Here is a 25,496-nt window from a genome sequence, read left to right on the forward strand (position 1 = left end):
TCTATGACTACCACTCCTCATTAAAAGCTCCAACACATAATCAAGGAGAGAGATTTAGGAGAAGTAAACTCCCCGTATATCCATGACAGCCATTCCAACCTAAAATATCAGTAACTGCTCCATTAGAGTAAATGTTTTGAAGGGGTTCTCCCAAACCATTATATCAGACCATGAATGCAACTTTTTTTTAAGAAGTCCATTATACCATCACTAGCAGCCTCATGAATGGGACCATGACTAAATAAATCCACCTCGATCTGACCAACCAGTAAAAGCCTCATTGATAGGAGATCTAACAGGCCATTTGAAGATAGCTATCCCAGATAACTAACAAGTTCTTTGTTCATAGCTCTCTTCATCAGGAAATGCCCTTGTGCCAATGAGCTTTATCATTCCACCAGGAAATATCCATGTCCACAGAGCTGTCATACCACGAAAAAATATGCCACTGTATGAATATAAGTATAATATATGCACAGAGCACTATATTATATCAAGATATGTGCTTTTGCCTGGAGACTACTATCAGGAAATGTCTCATCATATGATCTCTGATATACCATCAGAAAATGTTCCTTAGTAGAGAGCACTACAACAACATCAGGAAATGTCCCATCATACAAGCTCTATTAGAATATAAGGAAATTCCTATAATTTAATGAGAAAACAGAGCTCCATTACAACCATGATGTAATGATCCTCCTTCTCAAATACTTCTATAACATTTAGGGATGCACCGAATACACTATTTTGGATTCGGCTGAACCCCCAAATCCTTTGCTAAAGATTCTGCCGAATACCGAACCGAATCCGAACCCTAATTTGCATATGCAAATTAGGGGTGGGAAGGGGAAAACCTTTTTTACTTGGTTTTAGACAAAAAGTCACGCAATTTCCCGCCCCTAATTTGCAAATGCAAATTAGGATTCGGTTCGGCTGGGCAGAAGGATTCAGCCGAATCTGAATCCTGCTGAAAAAGGCTGAATCCTGGCCAAATCCCGAACCGAATCCTGGATTCGGTGCATCCCTAATAACATTATGAGCAAATGTCCATTGGAATAAACATTCTATCCTACAGAGTTCTATAATCCTATTGGCAAACGTACAGAGCTCTTTCATACCATTAAGAGATTTCCCTCAATGCAGAGCTCTATCATAACATGAGAAAACATCTCATTGTCAGTAACGTAACTTGGTGGGGGCGGGCCCTGGTGCGAGCCCGCCCCCACCCTCGTGTGCGCTATTTTTCTGTGCCGCTGCAGCCGACTCCAGCCAGCTGCAGTGCGCACGATCTTCCGGGGGGGCCCTGCAGGGGTGCGGACCCTGGCCCATTTGCACCCCCTGCTCCCCTGGTAGTTACGCCCCTGCTCATTGTTCAGAGTTCTATACTACATCAGGAAATGTCCCTTCCTACAGAACACTATTGTACCACAACAAAATAAACTTCACACAGGGCTAAATCCTACCATTAGAAAATGTCCCTTTATTCTGAGGTCTATCATAGCATTGGAAAATGTCCCAACCTTCATACCTTCTAATGTTTCTTTATTCTGCAGCCCAAAAACTGTTCCAACACAGAAGCACAGACTGTTAGCTCTTTTGAAGGCCTGAACTTTATCTGTACATCACAGCCATCTCTCTGCACCATGAAGTGTATGAAACCCAGTTCAGTAATTAAGAGATTTATTCAATGGGATCACTGGGGAGCTGATATCAACATCACTTACAATTCCTCCCACACTTCGTACAACTGTCAGACCTATGATGGCTGTATTGATTGCACAGCAATAAAAGCCTACGAGTGTTAAAGGAACATGTATTACATTATCTCGTGGTGTAAAGTGTGTTGTTTATGAAAGGACACTACTGTTTTTTTACAGATTGTGAAACAAAGGTTTTACTTGGCCTTTTCTGCTGAGAATAACAAGGTGATTGATATTTCTGAAAGAAAGGTTTTTCTTGGTACAGGTATAGGATCCCTTATCCGCAAACCCGATATCCAGAAAGCTCCGAATTACGGAATGACTGTCTCCCATAGACTCCATTTTATCCAAATAATCCAAATTTTTAAAAATGATTTCCTTTTTCTCTGTAATAATAAAACAGTAACTTGTACTTGATCCCAACTAAGATATAATTAATCCTTATTGGAAGCAAAACCAGCCTATTGGGTTTATTTAATGTTTAAATGAATTTCTATAGACTTAAGGCATGAAGACCCAAATTACGGAAAGATCCATTATCCGGAAAAACCCCAGGTCCCGAGCATTCTGGATAACAGGTCCCATACCTGTATAACCAGTATGCTATATCTAAATACAATACTGTACTTTCCAAGGAAAACAATTCAGCACCTCCCTTCCATATGTATAAATACAAATACACAGAGGTGGGGTGTTCTGGGCACACAATAACTATACCCTTTTACTCTGCTTAAATAAGTAAGCAATTGATTCAGCCTTATATTAGACAAATATCATATATTTTTATTGATCTGCTGTAACTTTGTACTGATATAAACAGAACACTTGTGTGCATTACTAATTGAATTCTTGCTTACAGGTTAGATTGGTTGAGGGAGAGCATGAATGCACAATTCATATCAATATTGAAAAAGTATTACAGGTATGGGATCCGTTATCTGGAGACACGTTATCAAGAAAGTTCCGAATTACAGAATGACTGTCTGCCATAGGTTTTATTTTATCCAAGTAATCCAATTTTTTACTTTTTTTCCCTGTAATAAAAACAGTTCCTTGTATTTTGTCCAAACTCAGATATAATGAATTCCTATTGGAAGCAAAACCAGTCTATTGAGTTTTTTTTTTAATTTTTACATGATGTTTTAGTAGACTTAAAGTATGAAGATCCAAATTACAGAAAGGTCTGTTATCCAGAAAAACCACAGGTTACCAGCATTTTGGATAACATGTCCCATACCTGTATCCAGAAAATAAACAATGTTCGTATATATCTAGAACTGGAGATGGAAGACAAGCTACATTCCCCTTAATGAATTGTGCTCAAGCACTTCATCTAGCAGCAGCCTGACCAAAGTTGAAACATGAGAAAGCCCTGAAGTTGAGAGATAGGCTAAGACTCCATTTTACAGAAGCAACAAAATTATTACAACATATAGGCAACTTCCATGGTTTCCATGATTGAGCTATATATTCATTAATATCAGTGTAACTCATTTTTAATTAAATGTATAATTCACCTTAAGGGGGTTATTTATAAATAGGGATGCACAGAATCCAGGATTCAGTTCGGGATTCAGCTAGGATTTGTCCTTTTTCAGCAGGATTTGGATTTGCCCGAATCCTTCTGCTCGGCCGAACCGAACCCGAATCCTAATTTGCATTTGCAAATTAGGGGTGGGGTGGGAAATTGTATGACTTTTTATCACAAAACAAGGAAGAAAAAAATTGTTCCCCTTCCCACCCCTAATTTGCATATGCAAATTAGGGTTTGGTTAAGTACTTGGCCAAATCTTTTATGAAGGATTCAGGGGTTTGGCCCAAAACCAAAATAGTGGATTTTTAGAGTTTATGTGAGTTTTTTTTCTCTAATAAACTCAAATGTACTCACAACTCAAATGGTGCCTTATTTAAAAAAAACTTAAACGTCTAAAATGCAAAGAATGTTACCAATTTGAAAACTCAAATCTAATTGGAATCGAATTCTAATCTAATTCGAATCCAGTTTTCCTTTGAAAAAAAAAAAAACAGTGAATGTCACTGTAATGCTATCAACTACTTCATATAGGTCAGCAGACCTATGCCATTGACTTCTACATGAACTCGGCAGGTTTTAGGTGGCGACCTATCGGATTCGAGTTACTTCCAGGGTAGGGGGATGTTAAATCTCAGATTTTAATTCAAATTCGAATTTAAATTTTGACCAAAAAAATACCTTGAAAATTCAAATTCGAATTTACCATACGAAACTTAGTAAATCTGTCCCTAAATATATGGGCATTTGGACATTTCAAATTCATCAACTGAACTCCTATTTGTGATGTCTCTTTTTCTGCCTATAATGACTAATAAAGCTTCTAGAGCAGAAGCAAATGCAGACATACCAGCCAAAAAAGGCTTTTAAGATAACATGCTCCACAGCTAGACTAATGAGGGGACCACTTGCTTAATACTATGTTATGTACTTTTGGGTGGTGTAATCAGGCTCCCATGCTTTGTCCCTGTTACCCAATCGGCCAAGACAATGCAAAATATCGTTTCCCCTGCCACTGACCCAAGGGACAAGCAGAGAAGTAATTGCATTCCTCTCTGCCTGGTGATGGATTTGGTGGTGTTGGGGGTAGAGACTTGGGCAGTTTTTAAGATTCCAGCTCAACATCTATAGAACTAATCTGTCAAGGGGATCTTCTAGACCCACATTTGAAAGATTTGCAATTAAATAAATGTAGAATATAATTACTCTCAGCATAAGTAAACAATTCACAAAGTTACCATTCCCTACAATGTCCCTATTGCTACTTAAATATGGGGCCAGGCATCATATTTAACAGGAAGTGGGTGTAACAGGAAGTGATGTAAATTGGATTGAGGTAATGACTTTTTTTTTTTTTTTTTTTAGAAACTAATGGTCCGAGGGAACTCCCACATTACTCCCTTATCTCACATATTTCCAAGTTGTTTCTAGTCAAATACCCAAAAGTATTTGTATAAGGCGCCACCATCAGTCCATGCAGATTTAAATTGTAAAAATACATGAGAAAAATTCAGATATCACTGAAAGCATCAATTCTGATCGCACCCCTCTACATAATTATAGCTTGGATTGCCTAAAGCCTCTTTGCAGATTAAAAAGTGAAGCACAGACTTTTTCCTGATGACCATCGGGTAGAATGGACAATGTTACAATGCAGAACTTGAAAAGTTCTTTTAGCATATAACGTACATGAATAGAGTTTGGAGATGTAAATGGAGGCGGCAGACTTGGAAAATGGTTAAAGGCTGTAGACTGTAGTTGATGGACAGGAAAATGTAACAAGGTACTGTGTGTATCACAATGGAAGCCTGTTGATGACTTGGTTTCTATTATGAGACAGAGAGATGTCTGAAGAGATGATGCACAATAAAGTAAGTAGCATGGTTCCCTCATAACACATGTTCAATTTAAACATCATATTGAATGGAGAAATGTTATCTTTAATCTATAAATGATTCCCGTCTAGTCATTAATGAAAACAATAAAAAAAATATGGTGGAGCTAAACATTCATTCCCATGTTCAGACAAAAGCTGGATGAAAATAGAAGACCTTCTGAAGCTTAACAAAAGCAGGTCAAGACCATGGATGGGCCAACCTGCTTTCATTGAGCTTCAGTAGGTTTTAATGAAGAAGTATCTAGAGAGCTCAATCTGAAAGCCTACTCAACTTCAATGAAAACAGGTCCAAGAATGGGTCATCTGGTCTTGGACCATTATTCATTATTAAATTCAGTAGAATTTAATGAAGAAATACAGTCTGAATGCCTGTGTTCCTAATGCAAAGTTTTGGCCTTGTCTCAGTGCATCTTTAGGACAACGTTTCAACAAGATTTAATGAAGAAATATCTAGAGAGCCAAGTCTAAAGGCCTCCTTCTTAACACAAAGCTTTAGTCTAGAGTCAATGACCTTATTCCCCTAAAAATCTACCATGCAGTGAAGTCATATCAACAGAGGTTCTACCAACCTCAACACAGATCCTAGATCCCACCCAAGCACACAATGCCTTTTACCTGTTCTGTTAGTGAGACGGAAAGTGATGGATTTATCTGGGATCCCACAAACATCCCGTACAGATACTTGGCATGTGTAATTGGCGTAGTCTTTGGGACGCAAGTTCTTCAGCTTCAGTACTTTGGTTTCACCCTGAGGAAAAGGAACACATGGGTTTTGCTATGCTTGAACTAATACCATGGCTATAGTCAGAAACAAAGGGACTGACAGATATTTGGCTCATGATATAGTAAATTTTTTGAAAGTCAGTATACAAAGGGACAATTTTATAGAAAGAAGTATCTCTGGTCTGAATTCTATATACAAATAACTAAAACACATTCACTATTACACAGAACCTCGGGTGCTAGTGGAAGTAGATTTACTGAAGAAATAGATATAGATAGATGATATATACTTTGTACTTTAAATTGTTGCGGTGCAATAATATATTATATATATGGCTCACACTGGGAGATACTTACACCACCAGATATCCCATGGTGCTCCAAGAGATTAAACTATACTCTGAGCCCTCACTGAGTCCTTTGAGTCCTTACTCATGCTGATGTCACCTGGGGAAAACTGCACTACTAGCTAGCCCTATCTAACACTCCTAGAATGCTTTATTACTGTAGCTATCCTATCACTTACTTCATGAGTATTCCGTAGCCCTGACTTTAGTAAGGCTTGGGTAAAACTCAACTATTTACTGGGGTATTTCATATAAAATAGATATTTCATATAAAGAGTAAATATCCAAATGCAACTTACTTTGGGAGGATTCTGTCATCTGATCTGGGAATATCATTGGACTATGCTATCCTAAGGCAGTCTTTTCTAGAGCCAGGACCCTTCAGAGCATTATTGCACCTTATTTCTCATGTAAAGAGAGTCAGAGCGTAATGTCAATCACTGGGGATACAGTACGGAGTTCTAGTTGCAAAGCTTGATCTTTTATTAAGGAAGACAACGCAGGTGTATCATCCCAGAATGCTGGAAGCCATGAGATATAATATGCAATAACATCTACTATAACATCTAACCCCAAATATGTTATGTATCTGGTGTGCCTTTCAAGCACAAGATTTCAGACCATGTGAATGTGGTTTGGAATATTTCCCAAGTGGCTGAATAAATATTTTTTAATATATTTGGAGATGTCTTCCAACAATTCAAAAGATTTGCCTGTTAAGGGCTTAGCATTTGACTTAAGTTGTTATTTAAATGCAGACGTTTCTTCAAAAATGTATTTAATAAACAGATCTTCAAAGTATTAATGATCTACAATCTTTTCACCAAGCTGGGTAACATCTCTAAATGGGAAGCCACAAGATATGTGACCAATCAATGTGGAATGAAGTATCATTTCCTAAGATAAGAGTATTATTATGTGTAGCCTTGTATGTCATATCTAATGATAAGGAGAGGATTTCATAACATTCAGCAATAAATAAGCCACTTTATGCTGTAAAATGAAACCTTGTTTCTTCAAATCTCAAGGGGTGACTTTAGGCTCTTTACAATGATCTACTGGTGAATAAAGCATGAGAGAGCTTATTGGATCCCCCTTATATATTTATATATAGTGATCATATCCCCCTTAACTGTCTCTTCTCCAGTGTAACCAATCCCGACTTGGCTGGTCTTTCCCTATAACCAAGCCCTTCCATTGCCTTTTTTTACCTTAATTGCTCTTCTCTGTACTTTTTTATTCCATTACTGCCTCCTTTATATAATTATATATCGTGATCATATCCCTCCTTAACTGCCTCTTCTCCAGTGTAACCAATCCCAACCTGGCCAGTCTTTACCCATACAAAATTCTTCCATTCCCATTACCAGCTTAGTGACTCTTCTCTGTACTTTCTCTATTTCATTACTGCCCCTTATATTTTATATATAGTGATCATATCCCCCTTAACTGCCTCGTCTCCAGTGTAACCAATCTCAAATTGGCCAGCCTTTCTCCATAACTGAACCCTTCCATTCGCTTTGGCCAGCCTTTCCTCATAACTGAACCCGTCCATTGCCTTTATCAGCTTAATCGCTCTTCTCTGTACTTTCCTATACAATAACAGCCCCACTGGGCACTTAAAGGGATTCTGTCATGATTTCTATGATAGTTTCTATGTCGTTTTTATTTCTAAATTACACTATTTACACTGCAGATAATTCACTCTGCCGTATAAAACGTTAATTCCTGAGGCAATGTGTTTTTTTTAGTTTTATAATTGGTGTGTAGGCAGTCATCTTGGGGATACTTAGCCTGGTCATGTGCTTTCAGAAAGAGCCAGTGCTGCACTATGGAACTGCTTTCTGGCAGGATGTTGTTTTCTGTTGTTCAATGTAAGGAGTCACAGTGGGACCTGGATTTAAACTATTGAGTGCTGTTCTTAGATCTACCAGACAGCTGTTATCTTGTGTTAGGGAGCTGCTATCTGGTTACCTTCTTATTGTTCTGTTGTTAGGCTGCTGGGGGGGGAGGGGGTCATATCACTCAAATTTGCAGTACAGCAGTAAAGAGTGACTGAAGTTTATCAGAGCACAAGTCACATGGCTGGGGACACCTGGAAAACTGACAATATATCTAGCCCCATGTCAGATTTCAAAATTAAATTTAAAAAAAATCAGTTTGCTCTTCTGAAAAATGGATTTCAGTGCAGAAGTTTGCTGGAGCAGCACTATTAACTTCCCATCACAGTATCCCTTTAAGGTACACAAAAGCTTACAGAGGTTACAGAGGTTAGTTGGACTAGAGCACACAGTGGAATAGGTAATATGGTCTAATCAGTATTGTTCATAGTGCATCATCTTGGTATTCCCTTTGCGACTCACCTTCACCTCTGAGATACTGATACCTAAATATAGACAGAGCATTAGCCTCCAACCAAGTCATAACAAATCAATTACTGACTCAGCCTCAGCCAAGGCTTTCTATGTCTCTTTTATAATCAAGACATAACAAATCAATTACACAGCTGAGAGCTGCACTACCACATACACTGACCTTGTAAAAAAAGAATTGCAATTACAGCACCAAGAAAAAAAAAAAAATCACCAGCTATATCAAAAAATATTGTGTAGAACAGGTATGTATGACCTGCAGAGCTCTGGCTGGTGCTAAATAATAGTTCCCAGCATTCTCAGAGTCAGTCAGGTGACACTACTCACAGCAGAGAATAATTGGTCACTTGGTGGCGTTGCCTAATCCTGTCTTTCTTAAAGGGATTCTGTCATGATGTTTTTATTTCCAAATTATAATGTTTACACTGCAAATAATTTACTCTATAATATAAAATCTAATTCCTGAACCAACAAGTGTATTTTTTAGTTGTAATATTGGTGTGTAGGTGCATCTCAGGTCATTTTGCCTGGTCACTTTAGGATGGAACCAGGGTCAGACTTGGGGGCCTGGGGCCCACCGGGACTCTTTTCCAGGGCCGCTGTCCAGAGCCCCCCTCCTGTGATGCCGCGCAAAAGGCCGCATGCATGTGCAAAATGAGCCGCGCGCATGCGCAAAAGGCGCTGTGCTACAAGCAGTTTTTTTAGGGCCAGGAAATCGGAAGAGGGGGCTGGGGCCCACCGGATTTTTTCCCGGTGTCCTGCTGGCCCAGTCCGACCCTGGATGGAACTGCTTTATGACAGGCTGTTGTTTCGCCTACTCTGTAACTGTATGTGTCTCAGTGGGACCTGGATTTTACTATTGAGTGCTGTTCTTAGATCTACCAGGCAGCTGTTTTCTTGTTTTAGGGAGCTGCTATCTGGTTACCTTCCCATTGTTCTGTTGTTAGGCTGCTGGGGGGGGTGACATCACTCCAACTTGCAGTACAGCAGTAAAGAGTGACTGTGGTTTATCAGAGCACAAGTCACATGACTGGGGCAGTTGGGAAACTGACAATATGTCTAGCCCCATGTCAGATTTCAAAATTAAATATAAAAAAAGTCTGTTTGCTCTTTTGAGAAACAGATTTCAGTGCAGAATTCTGGTGGAGCAGCACTAATAACTGATGAATTTTGAAAAAAATAAAAAAAAATTTCAATGACAGTATCCCTTTAGAGAACTTTAAAGTTTAGAATGAACAGAAGAAAATTAGTTCTCCAACAAGTTGTCAGAAAAGGTAACACTAATGGTAATTAGAAGCCTTTCCGCAAACACTTTAGTGCCTCCTATAGCAAAATGAGCTACTGAAATAGAAACTTCTGAATTCAATACATTTTGAGATTTATCTTCCCTTTAACAATTAACAACAATGCAGTGTCCAGCTCCTCGGAATGTATGCTGTGCCCTGAAACCTGTGACATTTCTCGAGCAGCAGCAGAAAAGAGAAAGTACTAGAAGTTGCAGAGCATGAACGCTAATGGACTCAGCTTGAGACATGTCTGCACGAGGGTCGGGACATGGGAAAAGCCTCCATCAGGTGCCATAATGGAAGGTCTGGCTGGGGAGCAAGGGAAGTGCTAGGAATTGAATGATTGACCTTACATTCTGCAGAGACTCGGTTCATTAACAGCAAGAAGCAGCAGGTTCATTAGAGCAATAACATTGGCTGAGAACTGGGATTAATTCAGCAGCTTTCTGAGACTCTGATATTAGGGGATAATTAATAAGGCGACCTGTGCCTCACTGCCTAGAATGGTTCTGATCAACTCAGAGCACGTCTGAAATCTACTGCTGTGTGGGGGAGACCCATCGTTAGATCAAACGGTGGGGAGGAGAGTCAATTACAGTCTTTAGGGAGTCATTCTAGTTTTAATGGGAAAAAAGGAGTTACTATAATTATCAGTTCATAATGCAATTTTCTGTCCTTTGCTGTTCCTGTAAAGTGGCTCAGTCATCAAAAGATAAAGTTTGTGTGTGTGTATGAAAAAATATCTGTAAGCAGCAGTCCTGCCCTGCTTTATGGCTGAGATTCTAGCTATCTGTATAACAGAGCATTCTGCCCCAGTGGCTGCACAGATTCTATCTGATCCCCATTGTAAGCAGCAGCAGCAGTCCTGCCCTGCTTTATGGCTGAGATTCTAGCTATCTGTATAACAGATCATTCTGCCCCAGTGGCTGCACAGATCCTATCTGATCCCCATTGTAAGCAGCAGTCCTGCCCTGCTTTATGGCTGAGATTCTAGCTATCTGTATAACAGAGCATTCTGCCCCAGTGGCTGCACAGATCCTATCTGATCCCCATTGTAAGCAGCAGTCCTGCCCTGCTTTATGGCTGAGATTCTAGCTTAGGCTGGCCATAGACTCAAAGATCCGCTCGGTTGGCGACATCGCCAAATGAGTGGATCTTTCCCCGATATGCCCCTAACGGCATGGCTATATCGGGGGTAATTCGAACGTTCGCCGTATGGCCGAACTATCGAATTACGATACGCCAAGGGGCTCCGACGGGTCGTCGGTTAAAAATCAAACCTTCCCGATCGATATCGTGGCCAGATATCGATCGGGAAGACCCGTCGGAAGCCATATACGGGCAGATAAACTGTCAAATTGGTCCAAACAACCAATATCGGCAGCTTTATCTGCCCGTGTATGGCCACCTTATTTGTATAACAGAACATTCTGTCCCAGTGGCTGCACAGATCCTGATCCCCATTGTAAGCAGCAGTCCTGTCCTGCTTTATGGCTGAGAATCTAGCTATCTGTAGAAGGGTAGAACTACACAGGCATTTTGACATCCGATACTTTCCGTTCCGACGCAATGCGAGGAAGCACAGGTGTCACGTCAAATGCGTTGAATTTAAGGTGATAGGACGTTGGCGCAGCGTGCATCCGACACGACACGACTGTCGTATGCAACGTGCATTTTGCGTTTTCATCCAACAGTCATGTAAAATGCACAATGCGACAACGTCCAACATTCCTATTACCTTAGATTTGGCGCATCTATGACAACGTGACGCCAGTGATTCCTCGCGTTGCGTCAGAACGGAAAGTATCTACTGTCAAAACACCCGTGTAGTTCTACCCTAACAGAGCCATCTGCCATTGTGATCAGAGATACTTTCTGAAATCTATTGCATCTAAATAGGATGAGCCTGCTGATTGGCCAATATTGGAATATATTTTGGCAAAAAAAATTCCCATCATTTTGGAGGAAAATAGAGGCAACAGTATGCCTTACATGAGATTAAATAGAATACTGTGCAGCTGGGCTCATACACATCAAGGCTGAGCCAATGCAGGTTATTAGCCCAAGACGTTGCACGTTTCTAAGAAACTGACAGGTTTATGCTGGAGGTAACAAGGCAGAATTATCTCAGAGAATTCTCTTCCTTTCTACAACTTGCATTATCTATAAAGGAGAATTGACTCCAATAAACATATCTCCTATATAAAATTCCAATCAGTACATTTGTGAGTAATGCATTTCTTTGGCTTCTAAAGGAAAAAAGAAATAAAATGGAATAAATCAGAGATGAGCAACCTGAGGCCTCAGCTCAAGAAGAGGCCATGTGCCTTGTAGTTTATGAACTGAACCACTAAGGCTTGGGCTTTATAACTGAATCAGTGAAGGCAAAACGCATCTCAATATGAGGATCAATCATATTAAAAATGACATTTGTTTTGTGTGTTAACTAATTCAGGCCAGATCCATATATCTAGAGGAACGGCACTTTCCATCATGTTCCCTCAGACAGGACAATCCTAACCCTTAATAAATCTCATTGGTTTTAATTCTGCTCTGGTCAGACACGTCAGACAGTGGAGGAAATTCATGTTCTGGCAATGAGTAAATCTGTGGGAGGTTTATGAGATCCCTAGTAATATATGATGCAGCCACATCTGCTGGAAATATTTCTTCTCCTCGGTGTCCAACACGGCCCGATGGCCTACTGAGGAGAACATGAAGATTTATACCCTCCCTGCTCTGCATAGGATTGGTACACAGCGTGGCATTTATAACTGTCATCCACAATATTGATCTGTGCCTTCTGTACAAGTGTTGACATTTATGTGATAGTAACTATATAGATAATAATACATATATAGTTATGGATATTGGGGGGGGGGGAATCCAAACTGAGGGACATACCAATCATTTCTTTATTGTTTTCAGTAGACAGCATAGAGTCTCTGGGAAGGGAGTGTGACTGTGGGATAGCAGGTATAGTAGGGAGAGATGGTGCCTATAGTAACAGTGGATAATAGTCTCTGGGAAGGGACTGTGACTGTGGGATAGCAGGTATAGTAGGGAGAGATGGTGTCTATAGTAACAGTGGGATAATAGTCTCTGGGAAGGGAGTGTGACTGTGGGATAGCAGGTATAGTAGGGAGAGATGGTGCCTATAGTAACAGTGGATAATAGTCTTTGGGAAGGGATTGTGACTGTGGGATAGCAGGTATAGTAGGGAGAGATGGTGCCTATAGTAACAGTGGATAATAGTCTTTGGGAAGGGAGTGTGACTGTGGGATAGCAGGTATAGTAGGGAGAGATGGTGTCTATAGTAACAGTGGGATAATAGTCTCTGGGAAGGGAGTGTGACTGTGGGATAGCAGGTATAGTAGGGAGAGATGGTGTCTATAGTAACAGTGGATAATAGTCTCTGGGAAGGGAGTGTGACTGTGGGATAGCAGGTATAGTAGGGAGAGATGGTGCCTATAGTAACAGTGGATAATAGTCTCTGGGAAGAGTGTGACTGTGGGATAGCAGGTATAGTAGGGAGAGATGGTGCCTATAGTAACAGTGGGATAATAGTCTCTGGGAAGGGAGTGTGACTGTGGGATAGCAGGTATAGTAGGGAGAGATGGTGCCTATAGTAACAGTGGATAATAGTCTCTGGGAAGGGAGTGTGGGATAGCAGGTATAGTAGGGAGAGATGGTGACTATAGTAACAGTGGGATAATAGTCTCTGGGAAGGGAGTGTGACTGTGGGATAGCAGGTATAGTAGGGAGAGATGGTGCCTATAGTAACAATGGATAATAGTCTCTGGGGAGGGAGTGTGACTGTGGGATAGTAGGTATAGTAGGGAGAGATGGTGCCTATAGTAACAGTGGATAATAGTCTCTGGGAAGGGAGTGTGACTGTGGGATAGCAGGTATAGTAGGGAGAGATGGTGACTATAGTAACAGTGGATAATAGTCTCTGGGAAGGGAGTGTGACTGTGGGATAGCAGGTATAGTAGGGAGAGATGGTGCCTATAGTAACAGTGGATAATAGTCTCTGGGAAGGGAGTGTGACTGTGGGATAGCAGGTATAGTAGGGAGAGATGGTGACTATAGTAACAGTGGATAATAGTCTCTGGGAAGGGAGTGTGACTGTGGGATAGCAGGTATAGTAGGGAGAGATGGTGTCTATAGTAACAGTGGATAATAGTCTCTGGGAAGGGAGTGTGACTGTGGGATAGCAGGTATAGTAGGGAGAGATGGTGCCTATAGTAACAGTGGATAATAGTCTCTGGGAAGGGAGTGTGACTGTGGGATAGCAGGTATAATAGGGAGAGATGGTGCCTATAGTAACAGTGGATAATAGTCTCTGGGAAGGGAGTGTGACTGTGGGATAGCAGGTATAGTAGGGGAGATGGTGCCTATAGTAACAGTGGGATAATAGTCTCTGGGAAGGGAGTGTGAGTGTGGTATATCAGGTATAGTAGGGAGAGATGGTGTCTATAGTGGCAGCTTTTTTGCCTTATCCTAATCTAAATCTCTTTTGGCCACAATAACAAAATGAGGTTTCCCCACTGTAGATATAAATGTGTGACCTCATATTGCATAGCTAATTACATATCTCAGCCTGACCTATAACTAATAATTTTCTCTGCTGAGTCCACATCCTTATTCCCCAATGTATATATATATATATATATATATATATATATATATATATATCAAGTGGCTAATCAGTAGTCCATAAAACCCAGACTGGTCAGTCTCTGGAGCTCTGACTAAGTGAGACACAGAAAGAGATCTGGGATTCTCACTCAAAGGAACCTATGTGCCTGTACACACACAGTCACCTTGGTGGAGGTCTGTAATTATGTTGCCTTTAAGTTGTTGTTGAACTCGTATAGCCGCTGAAATCCATTTTTGTTGTTCATACTGTTTTTTTGGAAGAAAACTGTCTTAAGTTTTACCTGTTTACTGCCGGCTGAAATAAAAGCCATTTTGTTTAAGATTTTGTTGCTGTTATGAAAATTTAAGGTGGCCATACACGGGCCGATAAAAGCTGCCGACAGACAGAGTCGGCAGCTTATTGGCCCCTGTATGGGGCCCCCCAACGGGCTTCCCCGATCGAGATCTGGCCGAAAGTCGCCCAGATCTCAATTGGATGGGGTCGGATCGCGGCCGCATCTGTTTGTTGATGCGGTCCCGCAAACCAACCGCCCGTTGCCATTTGTTAGGAGGGCCCAACGATCGGATCAGCCCGATATTGCCCACCTCAAGGGCATATCGGGGAGAGATCCGCCAAACGAGCTGATCTCTCCGTGTATGGCCACCTTTACTCTGTAGGAACCTATCATAGGTGGGTACAAATATTTACTGGAAAAATGGACAAGGGCTAAACAAACTTTCTAAGAGAAAAGTTATACATTGATCATAAGTTATTTTATGGTATTTACTGTGTAACCTTGCTCTGTACTGCTCAAGGGAAGCAATTTGGTACCTCCCACTCATATGAATAAATACAAATGTACAGAGAAAGAATGTTCTTGGCACAAATTCTACAGATATGGGATCCATTATAATTAATCCTAAGTGGAGAAAAAACAATCCTGTTGGGTTTACTTAATGTTCAAATGATTTTAAGTAGACTTAAGGTATGGAGATCCAAATTTAAAAAGATCCCTTATCTGGAAACCCCCAGGTCCTAAGCATTCTGCACAATAGGTTCCATACCTGTGACTAATACTGTACTGTCTAAGGGAAACGGGTAAAGCCGCACACACTCTTAACCCTCCCTCTGCTGGATCGCCTGGTGCACAATGTAAGAGGGTACGGCAACCCCCAATACTTCAATGGAAACTGGGCTCATTAAGGGTTTGCCAAAATGCCAGTTTCTATGAGACGTATTATATCTAATATCGGTGATCTCAACAAAGGACCCGTAACCAACAAAGTGGTAACCTACTCTCTAATAGTGATGGGGGAATTTCTTCGGTTCTGATTCGCCGAAAAATTCACAAATTTCCCGCAAAATTTGCAAAACGGCAAAACATTTGCAAAAAAACGTGAAATCTGAAAGTTTCACGAAAAAAACATAAAATTTGAACGTTTTCACAAAACATTTGTGAAATTTGAAAGTTTTCACGAAAAATTCGAGAAATTTGAACGGTTTCACAAAAAAATCATGATCTTGTGGCCTTGCGTATATTGGCCAAACCACGAAACCTAATGAACATAAATGCACGATACGCAACTACAAACCGCCAATCCCACAATCTCCAGATAATAGACTAAAGGACAAGGACATGGCAAAGACAAAAAGGGAAACTTTATTAGCAAAACATTTTTTTTACACAAGGCCATCGGGTGGCACAACTAAGATGGCAGATCTTAGGAAAAGTGATAGCTAATCAAGGCCAAAACAAAAAACGTCTGTTACTCCAGAGAGAATGCTTCTGGATCTGGTTACTCCAATCCAGGAGTCCGAAAGGTCTTAACGAGGAATACAACTTGTCTTGCTTTGTATAAATACTCTTTGAATTTAGATTATGGAAAAATGTTTTTTTTAAAAAAATATTTCTTTCCTGTTTCTCTACAGATAAGAAAACCTCTTTGATATTATACCCCAGGGACAGGTAATTTACATTACCTTTAATAGGGTTATGTGGATGTTATAGGGTAAGGCCACACTGGGCGTTTTGGGGAGATTTAGTCGCCTGGTGACCAATCACCTCGTCTTTGCGGCGACCAATCTCCCCAAACACCTTCCCTCACTCTGCGCTGGCTAAAATGAAAAATTGCCGGCGCTAATCACATGCGGTGATTTGTTTTTCGGAAAATTCGTGCGACTTCAGAAAACGAATCGGCGCGTGTGATTAGCACAGCGATTTTTCATTTTAGCCGGCGCAGAGTGAGGGAAGGCGTTTGGGGAGATTGGTCGCCGCAAAGATGAGGCGAATAGTCGCCAGGTAACTAAATCTCCCCAAAGGCCTTACCCTTGCAAGTAGTTCTTTGTTACTTTTTAACTTTTTTAGAGATAACAGGCAACTGAATTTTTTCAGGGATGGGCCTTTGGATTGGACTACATTTTTTGTACTATTTTTCTTATTGGATTACTCACTGGGCTAGCAAGTTGGAGGGCCAATTTTGTATGCAAATTGTTACAATTGGTCACTCTTTATATTGTCTGCACAACGTTTTTTTTGTATGCTTGATAAAGGGGCTTGCCCCGAAACGTTGCACGTTCGCACGAAATAAACAGCAAGGGGTAACACTGCCTTCTTCTGCTTTGAGTGCGAGTGTTTTCTTTGTCCACTGTCTAAGGGAATCAATATGGCACCTTTCACAAATATATAAAACTAAAAATGTACACAGAAGGAACTTTACTGACTAAGGGAAACAATATGGCTTCCCCTACCCATATGTATAAAAAGAAATATACAGAGAAGGAATGCTCTGGGCACACAATGGCTATACCCTCATAATCTATTGCCTAAGGTAAACTATATGGAAGCTCCATATATACAGACAAGGAATGATGTCCTGTTTATATAATACACAATACCATTACTATGTTCTTTCTATTCAGGAAAATAAATGGGAAACCCAGACATCCTTTAGATATGACACTGGTGTATGAAACTCTGTTTGCTGAATACAAAGTATGTCCCTGTTGCTGCAAGAGACGTGGGTGTAGCATTTAATCCATGTTTAACTCCAAAGGAATAAAATAAAAAATCTCCAACCATTTGTCTCAATTTCCTTCCATCTCTGAAGTGACACTTGCACTAACTAGGAATCGTGGGCCAGTGGAAGTGATTTTTCATGAATCGTTACACAGCTGACAGTTCTCTTTGTGTGTATTGTAATGACGATCATGCTTTGTACACAGGCTGTGGAATGCGCCGGGATGCTCGGCTGGAGACATAAATGCCTTGTGTGCCTGTATCTGTCACTAGAAGAACAATGTTTCTCTTCGCCTGCGGTTAGGGGCCCATTACCCTCCAGACAACACCCATTTATTTATTTCTGTTTATTAGAAAGGCAGCGAGACTGGAGATCACAGAGGCGTGGTAAGTAGTCTGGGTGCTCAGTCTGAATGCTTTTAGGAGGGTTCAGATCAATGTGCCTTGTGGGGTCTGGTCTGGGGAAATGTGAGTCCACTATTTGCAAAATCCCAGTTAATGAAACATCCGATAACTCCCTCCTTATTAAAAATGTCCTTAGCTTTCTCTACCTTAGCTTAGTTTTCTTATATGACTCACAGTAGGGGCTATTTCTTTTTCCTGTAGTACAAATACTAGAGCCCTAAGGGGCGCAAGTTTGTACCCCTAATGTCTCATGCAGGCAGTGCTAGGTCTGACAGGCCATGATGAGTGCACAGACCTCTGGCTACTTACACAATGCAGAGTGCAGTGTTGATTACTGCCTTCTTTTGCACTTTGTACCTGCATTGTAAATTATTCCTAGTAGGAGCAAGTGTTAACAATAAAATGGATATAGTAGGATAAGATGGGGACATAAGGGCAAGATGGAGACAGTAGGACAAAATGGAGACAGAAAGGTGAGCTGGAGATAGTAGGACAAGGTGGAGACAATAGGACAAGATGGAGACAGTAGGACAAAATGGAGACAGAAAGGTGAGCTGGAGATAGTAGGACAAGGTGGAGACAATAGGACAAGATGGAGACAGTAGGACAAAATGGAGACAGAAAGGTGAGCTGGAGATAATAGGACAAGGTGGAGACAATAGGACAAGATGGAGACAGTAGGACAAAATGGAGACAGAAAGGTGAGCTGGAGATAGTAGGACAAGGTGGAGACAATAGGACAAGATGGAGACAGTAGGACAAAATGGAGACAGAAAGGTGAGCTGGAGATAGTAGGACAAGGTGGAGACAATAGGACAAGATGGAGACAGTAGGACAAAATGGAGACAGAAAGGTGAGCTGGAGATAGTAGGACAAGGTGGAGACAATAGGACAAGATGGAGACAGTAGGACAAAATGGAGACAGAAAGGTGAGCTGGAGATAGTAGGACAAGGTGGAGACAATAGGACAAGATGGAGACAGTAGGACAAAATGGAGACAGAAAGGTGAGCTGGAGATAGTAGGACAAGGTGGAGACAATAGGACAAGATGGAGATAGTAAGACAAGATGGAGACAGAAAGGCGTGATGGAGACAGTTGGACAAGATGGAAACAGTAGAGCAAGATATTGAACGTATGTAGACAGTGGAGAATATGTTGACAGTATGGCAATATAGAGACAGTAGGACAAGGTGGGGACAGTAAGACAAGGTGATGATATGATAAGGTGATATTAAGGCAAAAACAAAACAGTAGAGCAAGATAATAAAGCAATATGAAGACATTTGTGCAAGATAACTGTCCCTTTCTATTGTGTTGACTGACCTACAGGTTGATATGTTGGATTGTCCTACTAATAGAATGTGGCCAACAAGAGTCTGTTTTCCACTGGGTTCTACTATACCTAGAATTATACTTCGAACACGGAGCACCAAGGAAGCCATATTTTTTTTTAAAAAAAAAACACTATTTATTCTCCAAGATTAAAAACATGTCAGCATACAGGATTGGACCATAATACAGGCTGTCTCATTTACGTGTTACGTGGCACCTTGCGTAAAGCAGATGACCTATATTACAGTCCGATCCTGAATGCTGAAGTTTTTAATTTTGGAGAATAAATCGTGATTTTTAAACAACAATGGCTTCCTTGGTGCTCCATGTTTGAAGTATATGCCATGGATCAAAGCAACTTTGTGGGATTGGAGTGTATGTGTAGCACAAAGAACCCCTTATGGCCGGTAAGTGCTCCCACTATGACTATGTTTGGACTATACCTAGACTTATCCCTGCTCTGAAATGAGCCAAAATAGAAAGTCAAACCATCTAATAAACCCCAAAAACTAAAACCCAAATGTGAAGGTGTTTAGACTATTTCCATCTGCAAAAGATTATGCTGGATATTTTATTGGGTGCATTATTATTACGGTATTATTATTATTATTAATCATAATAATAATAGTAGTAATAATCAAATTGAATTTGAAGGTTGCCTTCCCCTGTCATTCAATGTTTTATCTAGAGGAGTCTGGGGATGGCAGAAGTAAGAAGCTTGGTATCGTCATGCCCATTTCTCTTGGCACAGTAATGCCTCTAGAAATAAGCCTCACCCCCTGCTGTTAGACAATTAATAGTTTAGTAACTCCACGTTTCAGGATACTACTAATCTCTATTTTGTGGATTTAACTAAACACTCAATCATTATTTCAAAACAAATTGTCCAAATCCAGCAAATCCAACAAGCCTTATTAATCTTTGCAGATCCAATAGCGAGAGCAGATAGCTTCTTCTGTACTTGAGTCTATGCAACTACAAGTTGACTCAAAAATTCGCTCATCCCTACTTTACATTCATGACCCAATTCAATACATTATGGGGCCGATTCATCAATAGTCGAATATCGAGGGTTAATTAACCCTAGATATTCGACTGGGAACTAAAATCGTTCGACTTCGAATATCGAAGTCGAACGATTTTGCGCAAATCCTGCGATCGATCGATCGAAGGATTTTTCGTTCGATCGAACGATTAAATCCTTCGAATCGAACGATTCGAAGGATTTTAATCCAACGATCGAAGGAAAATCCTTCGATCAAAAAATCACAGGCAAGCCTATGGGGACCTTCGGTAGGTTTTATCTACCGAAGTAGGTGGTCGAAGTATTTTTTAAAGAGACTTCGGTAGGTTTTATCTACCGAAGTAGGTGGTCGAAGTATTTTTTAAAGAGACAGTACTTCGATTATCGAATGGTCGAATAGTCGAACGATTTTTACTTCGGATCGTTCGAATCGTTCGAATTCGATCGAATTCGATCGAATTTAACCAATTCGATGGTCGAAGTACCCAAAAAATACTTCGAAATTCAAAGTTTTTTTCATTCGAATCCTTCACTCGAGCTTCATGAATCGGCCCCTATAAGTTATAAAATTGGCAGCGATAGACTTCCAACCCATAGCAATCAATTCAATGTTAGTCTTCAACCTGGCGACGACAATTTTTCCCCACTGATGGGTTGCTAAAGGTGTAAACATGTTTCTATTGCTACCCATACCATGACATAGTGGACTGTGTAGTCTATGTGTTTCAAACTCTTTTTATTTTTATTAAGGCAAAGGTATCCTCCTCTGGATCTGATGTTCTGGGAATGTCCGTTTGTTTTGTTGAAAATGCTGTATCTTTGTAGCTACAGCAGACTGAACATTTAGCCCTGATTCTTCATGGAGAGAATAATGAGCAGCAATTGAACTCCTGGCGTTATGTGAAAATCAGGGCTGAATTTCCATGCTCAAAAACACAGGGGCCCCTTGGGATGTCATACTTAGATGACTGAATATGCAATGTCAGTATCAATTTATTTGATTCCTTATGTGCATGACCTCAGCTGATTCAAGTCTCTGTGTGTACAACTTCAGCTGATTCAAGTCTCTATGGGCATGACCTCAGCTGATTCAAGACTCTTTCGGCATGCATGGATCCCAGTTTCTTTATGCATGAATTTAATGGATCAAACAGACTCAATCAAATCATTATATTAACATCCCCATGGGGAGGCTGAAGATTGTACAAGCAGGAATTTGTGACATGGTAACTTAGTAAGTTATCAAATTCAACCCTTTCTTCACTGAGTAGAAACAACACAAACCTACCCCCCACCCCAGTGGGGCCGCTGTGGATCTAAGACTGTTCCTAATGGATGCTCAAGAGAAATTCACACGCACATTTATAGATCGTGTCCTTCTTTCATCCAAGACTTCAAGTGCAAGCCTTACCCTTGTTACATGTGCATGTTTCCAGTGCAACTAAATATTCTTTAATACTTTCCTAATTGATACAAAATGTTACTGTCTGAGCATTTCCTTAATGGACCAATAATTCATGGTCTTGTCCTGAGTGACTCTATAGATTTCAAGTAACAATTGTAATGGTTTCTCAACTTTGTGGACATGGCCCAAGGGGGTTTAGATCAAAGATATTATTATTTAATCTTATATATACAGTCACTGCCCTCTAATGAATTCAGGGAAAAGAGAAAAGAGGCTTATGCGCTGATCCAGATGCTTCAGTAAAGTAGGATCCAAATGTACAGTGTATAATGTGGCAAAGTGTCTGGGAAAATTCTAGAGGTAAGGTACATATCTCCCAGAATCCTCTATGAGGAGGATATATGAGGAGGCTAATAGAGCCTGGGTGCATTCAGGAGTGAGGAGTTGTGCGTGGAAAAACTCTTGAGAAAACCAAATGGATATATGGATTAATTACCCTAAGTGGGGCTAGGACTTTGCTGTAAAGATAAGACCTGTGCAGACAGTGGAACAGGCTTTTCTGGCTAATGAACAACATTTCTAAGTAACTGTTACTTTTGTTACAAGTTACTTCTGTCTTGAAAACACTGGTATTAATAAACAAAGGGGTTTCTGTTTAAAGTTACCTGGGTGTTGCTGCCTTTCTACTTTAAGAAGTTATTGCTAAGGCTAACATTTGAGTGAATTCCCTCAATTAGTACAACTTCACTGATCTAGGATGGCATTTGTAATCTCTAGGTCCTTCTAACCCTATTGTACTCTGTAATCCTTGTCTGTTATCCACCATTTATTCCCTGTTTGCTATAACTTATTATATAAATAAATTATGATGATTTGTAAGATGCAGTGTATGTGACATCCCATAGTCTGGCCTTAGTAGTCTATACACTTTGGAGAAATAGCCTACAAACATGTGTATAAGGCCTTACTGATTTCCAAGTGTAGACCCATAGGACAGAAATTCCCAAGGCATTTTATGGCCTCTAGGAGTGGCTAGAGGGCCCAAAGACTTCATTGTATGACTTTATATTTTTATTTGCTTGGGTACATGGTATAGCCAACCAACTACTAGAATATTGGTTAGTACTGACTGTGTGGGACAAAAACATCATCAATAAAGCTGCATCACTGAAAATATGGCAATGAAGACATACCTGTGTATACAGTGGCTCATAAATATCAACTCCATTGTCCTGATTGTGGGAGAGAATCTCTGAACCTCGTTTCCAGATGAAGCGTGCCGGTGGGTTGGAGCTGACAGTGCAGCGCAGGAAAACAGTCTTTTCTTGGTAGAAGCTCCCTCGGACATCACTGATGGTCTGATGAATGGTTAGAATGGGCTCATCTAGATCTGGAAGGTAGGTCCGCAGTGGTTGTTATATGACTGGGTATGTAAATATTGGGGTGCATGTCACTGAGTTAGGCTTAAGGAATATAAATAACAGAGAAATTATATTAAGAAACACACATTTAAACTATAGAGAAAGAAATTTAGAATTAGTGATGAATGTTTAGCTGAGAAGACAGGGACATATAACCCAATTAATGTATATCTGGACAAAAATATACACTCTTGGGAGGGGTATTTATCTAAGCAAAAACTTAAGAAAACTAATGCCAAACCGTTTTGTCTTCTTTTCGGGGCAGTGATATCAACTGATTTTATTTATTTCAGTTGTTCTGAGATTTACAGTTCAAAAACAGCTGGAGAGCTGCAATTTGGACATCCTTTTCACAAATATTGTATTGTATGTCGTAGGGGACCCACTCCTTAGGTTGGTCTTACTAAAACATGATCAGGGATGATAAGGCTCTCAGATCCCTGTGCCCAGGAGAAGGAGTTAAAGGAGAAGCAAACCCAAAGGTTAAAAAAGCCCTACCCCCCTACCCTACATAGACCCCCCTCCCTCCTCCCCCGCCTAAGTGTTACCCTGGGCAAATGCCCCATAGTCTTTACTTACCCCTCTGTGCAGATTCTGTCCAGTAGCGTTCACAGGCGACATTATCTTCTCTTCGTAAATCTTCGGAACGAAACCGGAGGATCAGAGCATGCACAGTTAGACCATGCGCCGAAACTCACGAAAATTGCCCAAGCGCCGTTCTCATTCCGAAGATTACCGAAGCTGCTGAAGATGATGCCCGTGAAGTCCGATGCCTGAATCTGCACCGAGGGGTAAGTAAAAATTAAGGGGCATTTGCTGGGGGTGACACTTAACACAGGTAACACAGGCTGGGGGGAGGAGGGAGTTGGGTCTACGTAAGGTAGGGGGTAGGGGTTTTCTAACTTTTGGGTTTGCTTCTCCTTTAAATAGAAAATAATAGAAAGTGCTGAACACCTGGGGGCACATTTACTATGGGTCGAATATCGAGGGTTAATTAACAGTCGATATTCGACCATCGAAGTTAAATCCTTTGACTTCCAATATCGAAGTCGAAGGATTTACCGCAATTGGTTCGATCGAACGATTCGAAGGATTTTAATCCATTGATCAAACGATTTTCCTTTGATCAGAAATTGCTAGGAAAACCTATGGGGACCTTCCCCATAGGCTAACATTGGTGCTCGGTAGGTTTTAGGTGGCGAAGTAGTTGGTCGAAGTTTTTTTTAAAGAGACAGTACTTCGACTATTGAATGGTCGAATGGTCGAATAGTCGAACGATTTTTAGTTCGAAGTCGAAGGTCGAAGTAGCCAATTCGATGGTCGAGTAGTAAAAAAAATACTTTTTTTTTCATTCTAATCCTTCACTCGAGCTAAGTTAATGTGCCCCCAGATGTGCAAAAGAGTGAGCCCTCACATAGGGAGAGAAACTGATTAATCAAATGGAGCAAACTGATCAATGGCACAGTCATCTAGTAAAATGAGCCTGGGCTCCCAAAGGACCTTTCTTCATCTCATCACAAAATAAATAATCCTTTCTTATGAAGTCATTGCTCTTACTTCTCCCCTGCCTCTGGATCTCTGGCCTGACCCCTTTCAGCCTGATATGAAATAAAAAAACATTTCCCCGAGTACGAGGCTGATCCCTCATGAGCAACTCCGGCTGGAGAGAAGATGAACCCACAGAGCAGATTGTTTGGCTAATGGGAACACTTCCCACATCACATTGATCAATATCAACTGCTTCTGATCATCTTGTGGTCTGTGTGCAAGCTACTTGGAAGTGAGCAACATTAGAATCATTGCATTAGAATATTCATGGGGCCAGACCAATATGTATTGTCAATTAGGGCATTAAAATATACATGGGGTGAAACCAACCTGTAGCCAATCAGAGCATTATATTATAATGTTTATGAGGTTAGATCAGTATGTAGTTGTTTCTGTTGGGTAAAAGCAGTAATGAGTTTATATATTGTGAGGAATTGGTGATGTTCACCTTTGACTTAGATGAATTGGGACATTCATATCCGCTGATAACACTTATACAGGGAGCAAATGATTAAATGTGCAGTTTTGGCTCACCTTTGAGTTAACTTTTATTATGATGTAGATAGTGATATTCTGAGACAATTTACAATAGGTTCTCGTTTTTTATCATTTGTAGTTTTTGAATTATTTTGCTTTTCATTCAGCAGCTCTCCAGTTTGCCTTTTTTGTAATCTCGTTGCTGGGATCCAAATGACCCTAGTAACCATGCGCTGAATTGAATAAGATAAGGTGAGGACCTGAGTAAAAGATGAATAATAACAAAAGCACTAACCATACATATGTAGTTTTGGAGAGCATTTGTTTTTTAGAAAGAAGGCAAATAATTAATAAAACTATAAAAAA

The 25,496-nt window shown here is 40.5% G+C and overlaps 1 protein-coding gene across 1 annotated transcript in view; it reads right to left on the bottom strand.

The window, feature by feature from the left end:
• LOC108716517 (MAM domain-containing glycosylphosphatidylinositol anchor protein 1) overlaps nt 1-25,496 on the bottom strand; it is a 195,216-nt gene that overhangs the window by 85,702 nt on the left and 84,018 nt on the right. Inside the window, exons 4-5 of the mRNA XM_018262706.2 lie at nt 22,878-23,074; nt 5,747-5,879 (exon numbers count right to left, since the gene is read on the bottom strand). Of these exons, the coding sequence (XP_018118195.1) occupies nt 5,747-5,879; nt 22,878-23,074 (330 nt within the window). The remainder of the gene's footprint in view (nt 1-5,746; nt 5,880-22,877; nt 23,075-25,496) is intronic.

The sequence above is a fragment of the Xenopus laevis genome, chromosome 5L (genome assembly GCF_017654675.1).
Source record: "Xenopus laevis strain J_2021 chromosome 5L, Xenopus_laevis_v10.1, whole genome shotgun sequence".
Classification (NCBI taxonomy): domain Eukaryota; kingdom Metazoa; phylum Chordata; class Amphibia; order Anura; family Pipidae; genus Xenopus; species Xenopus laevis.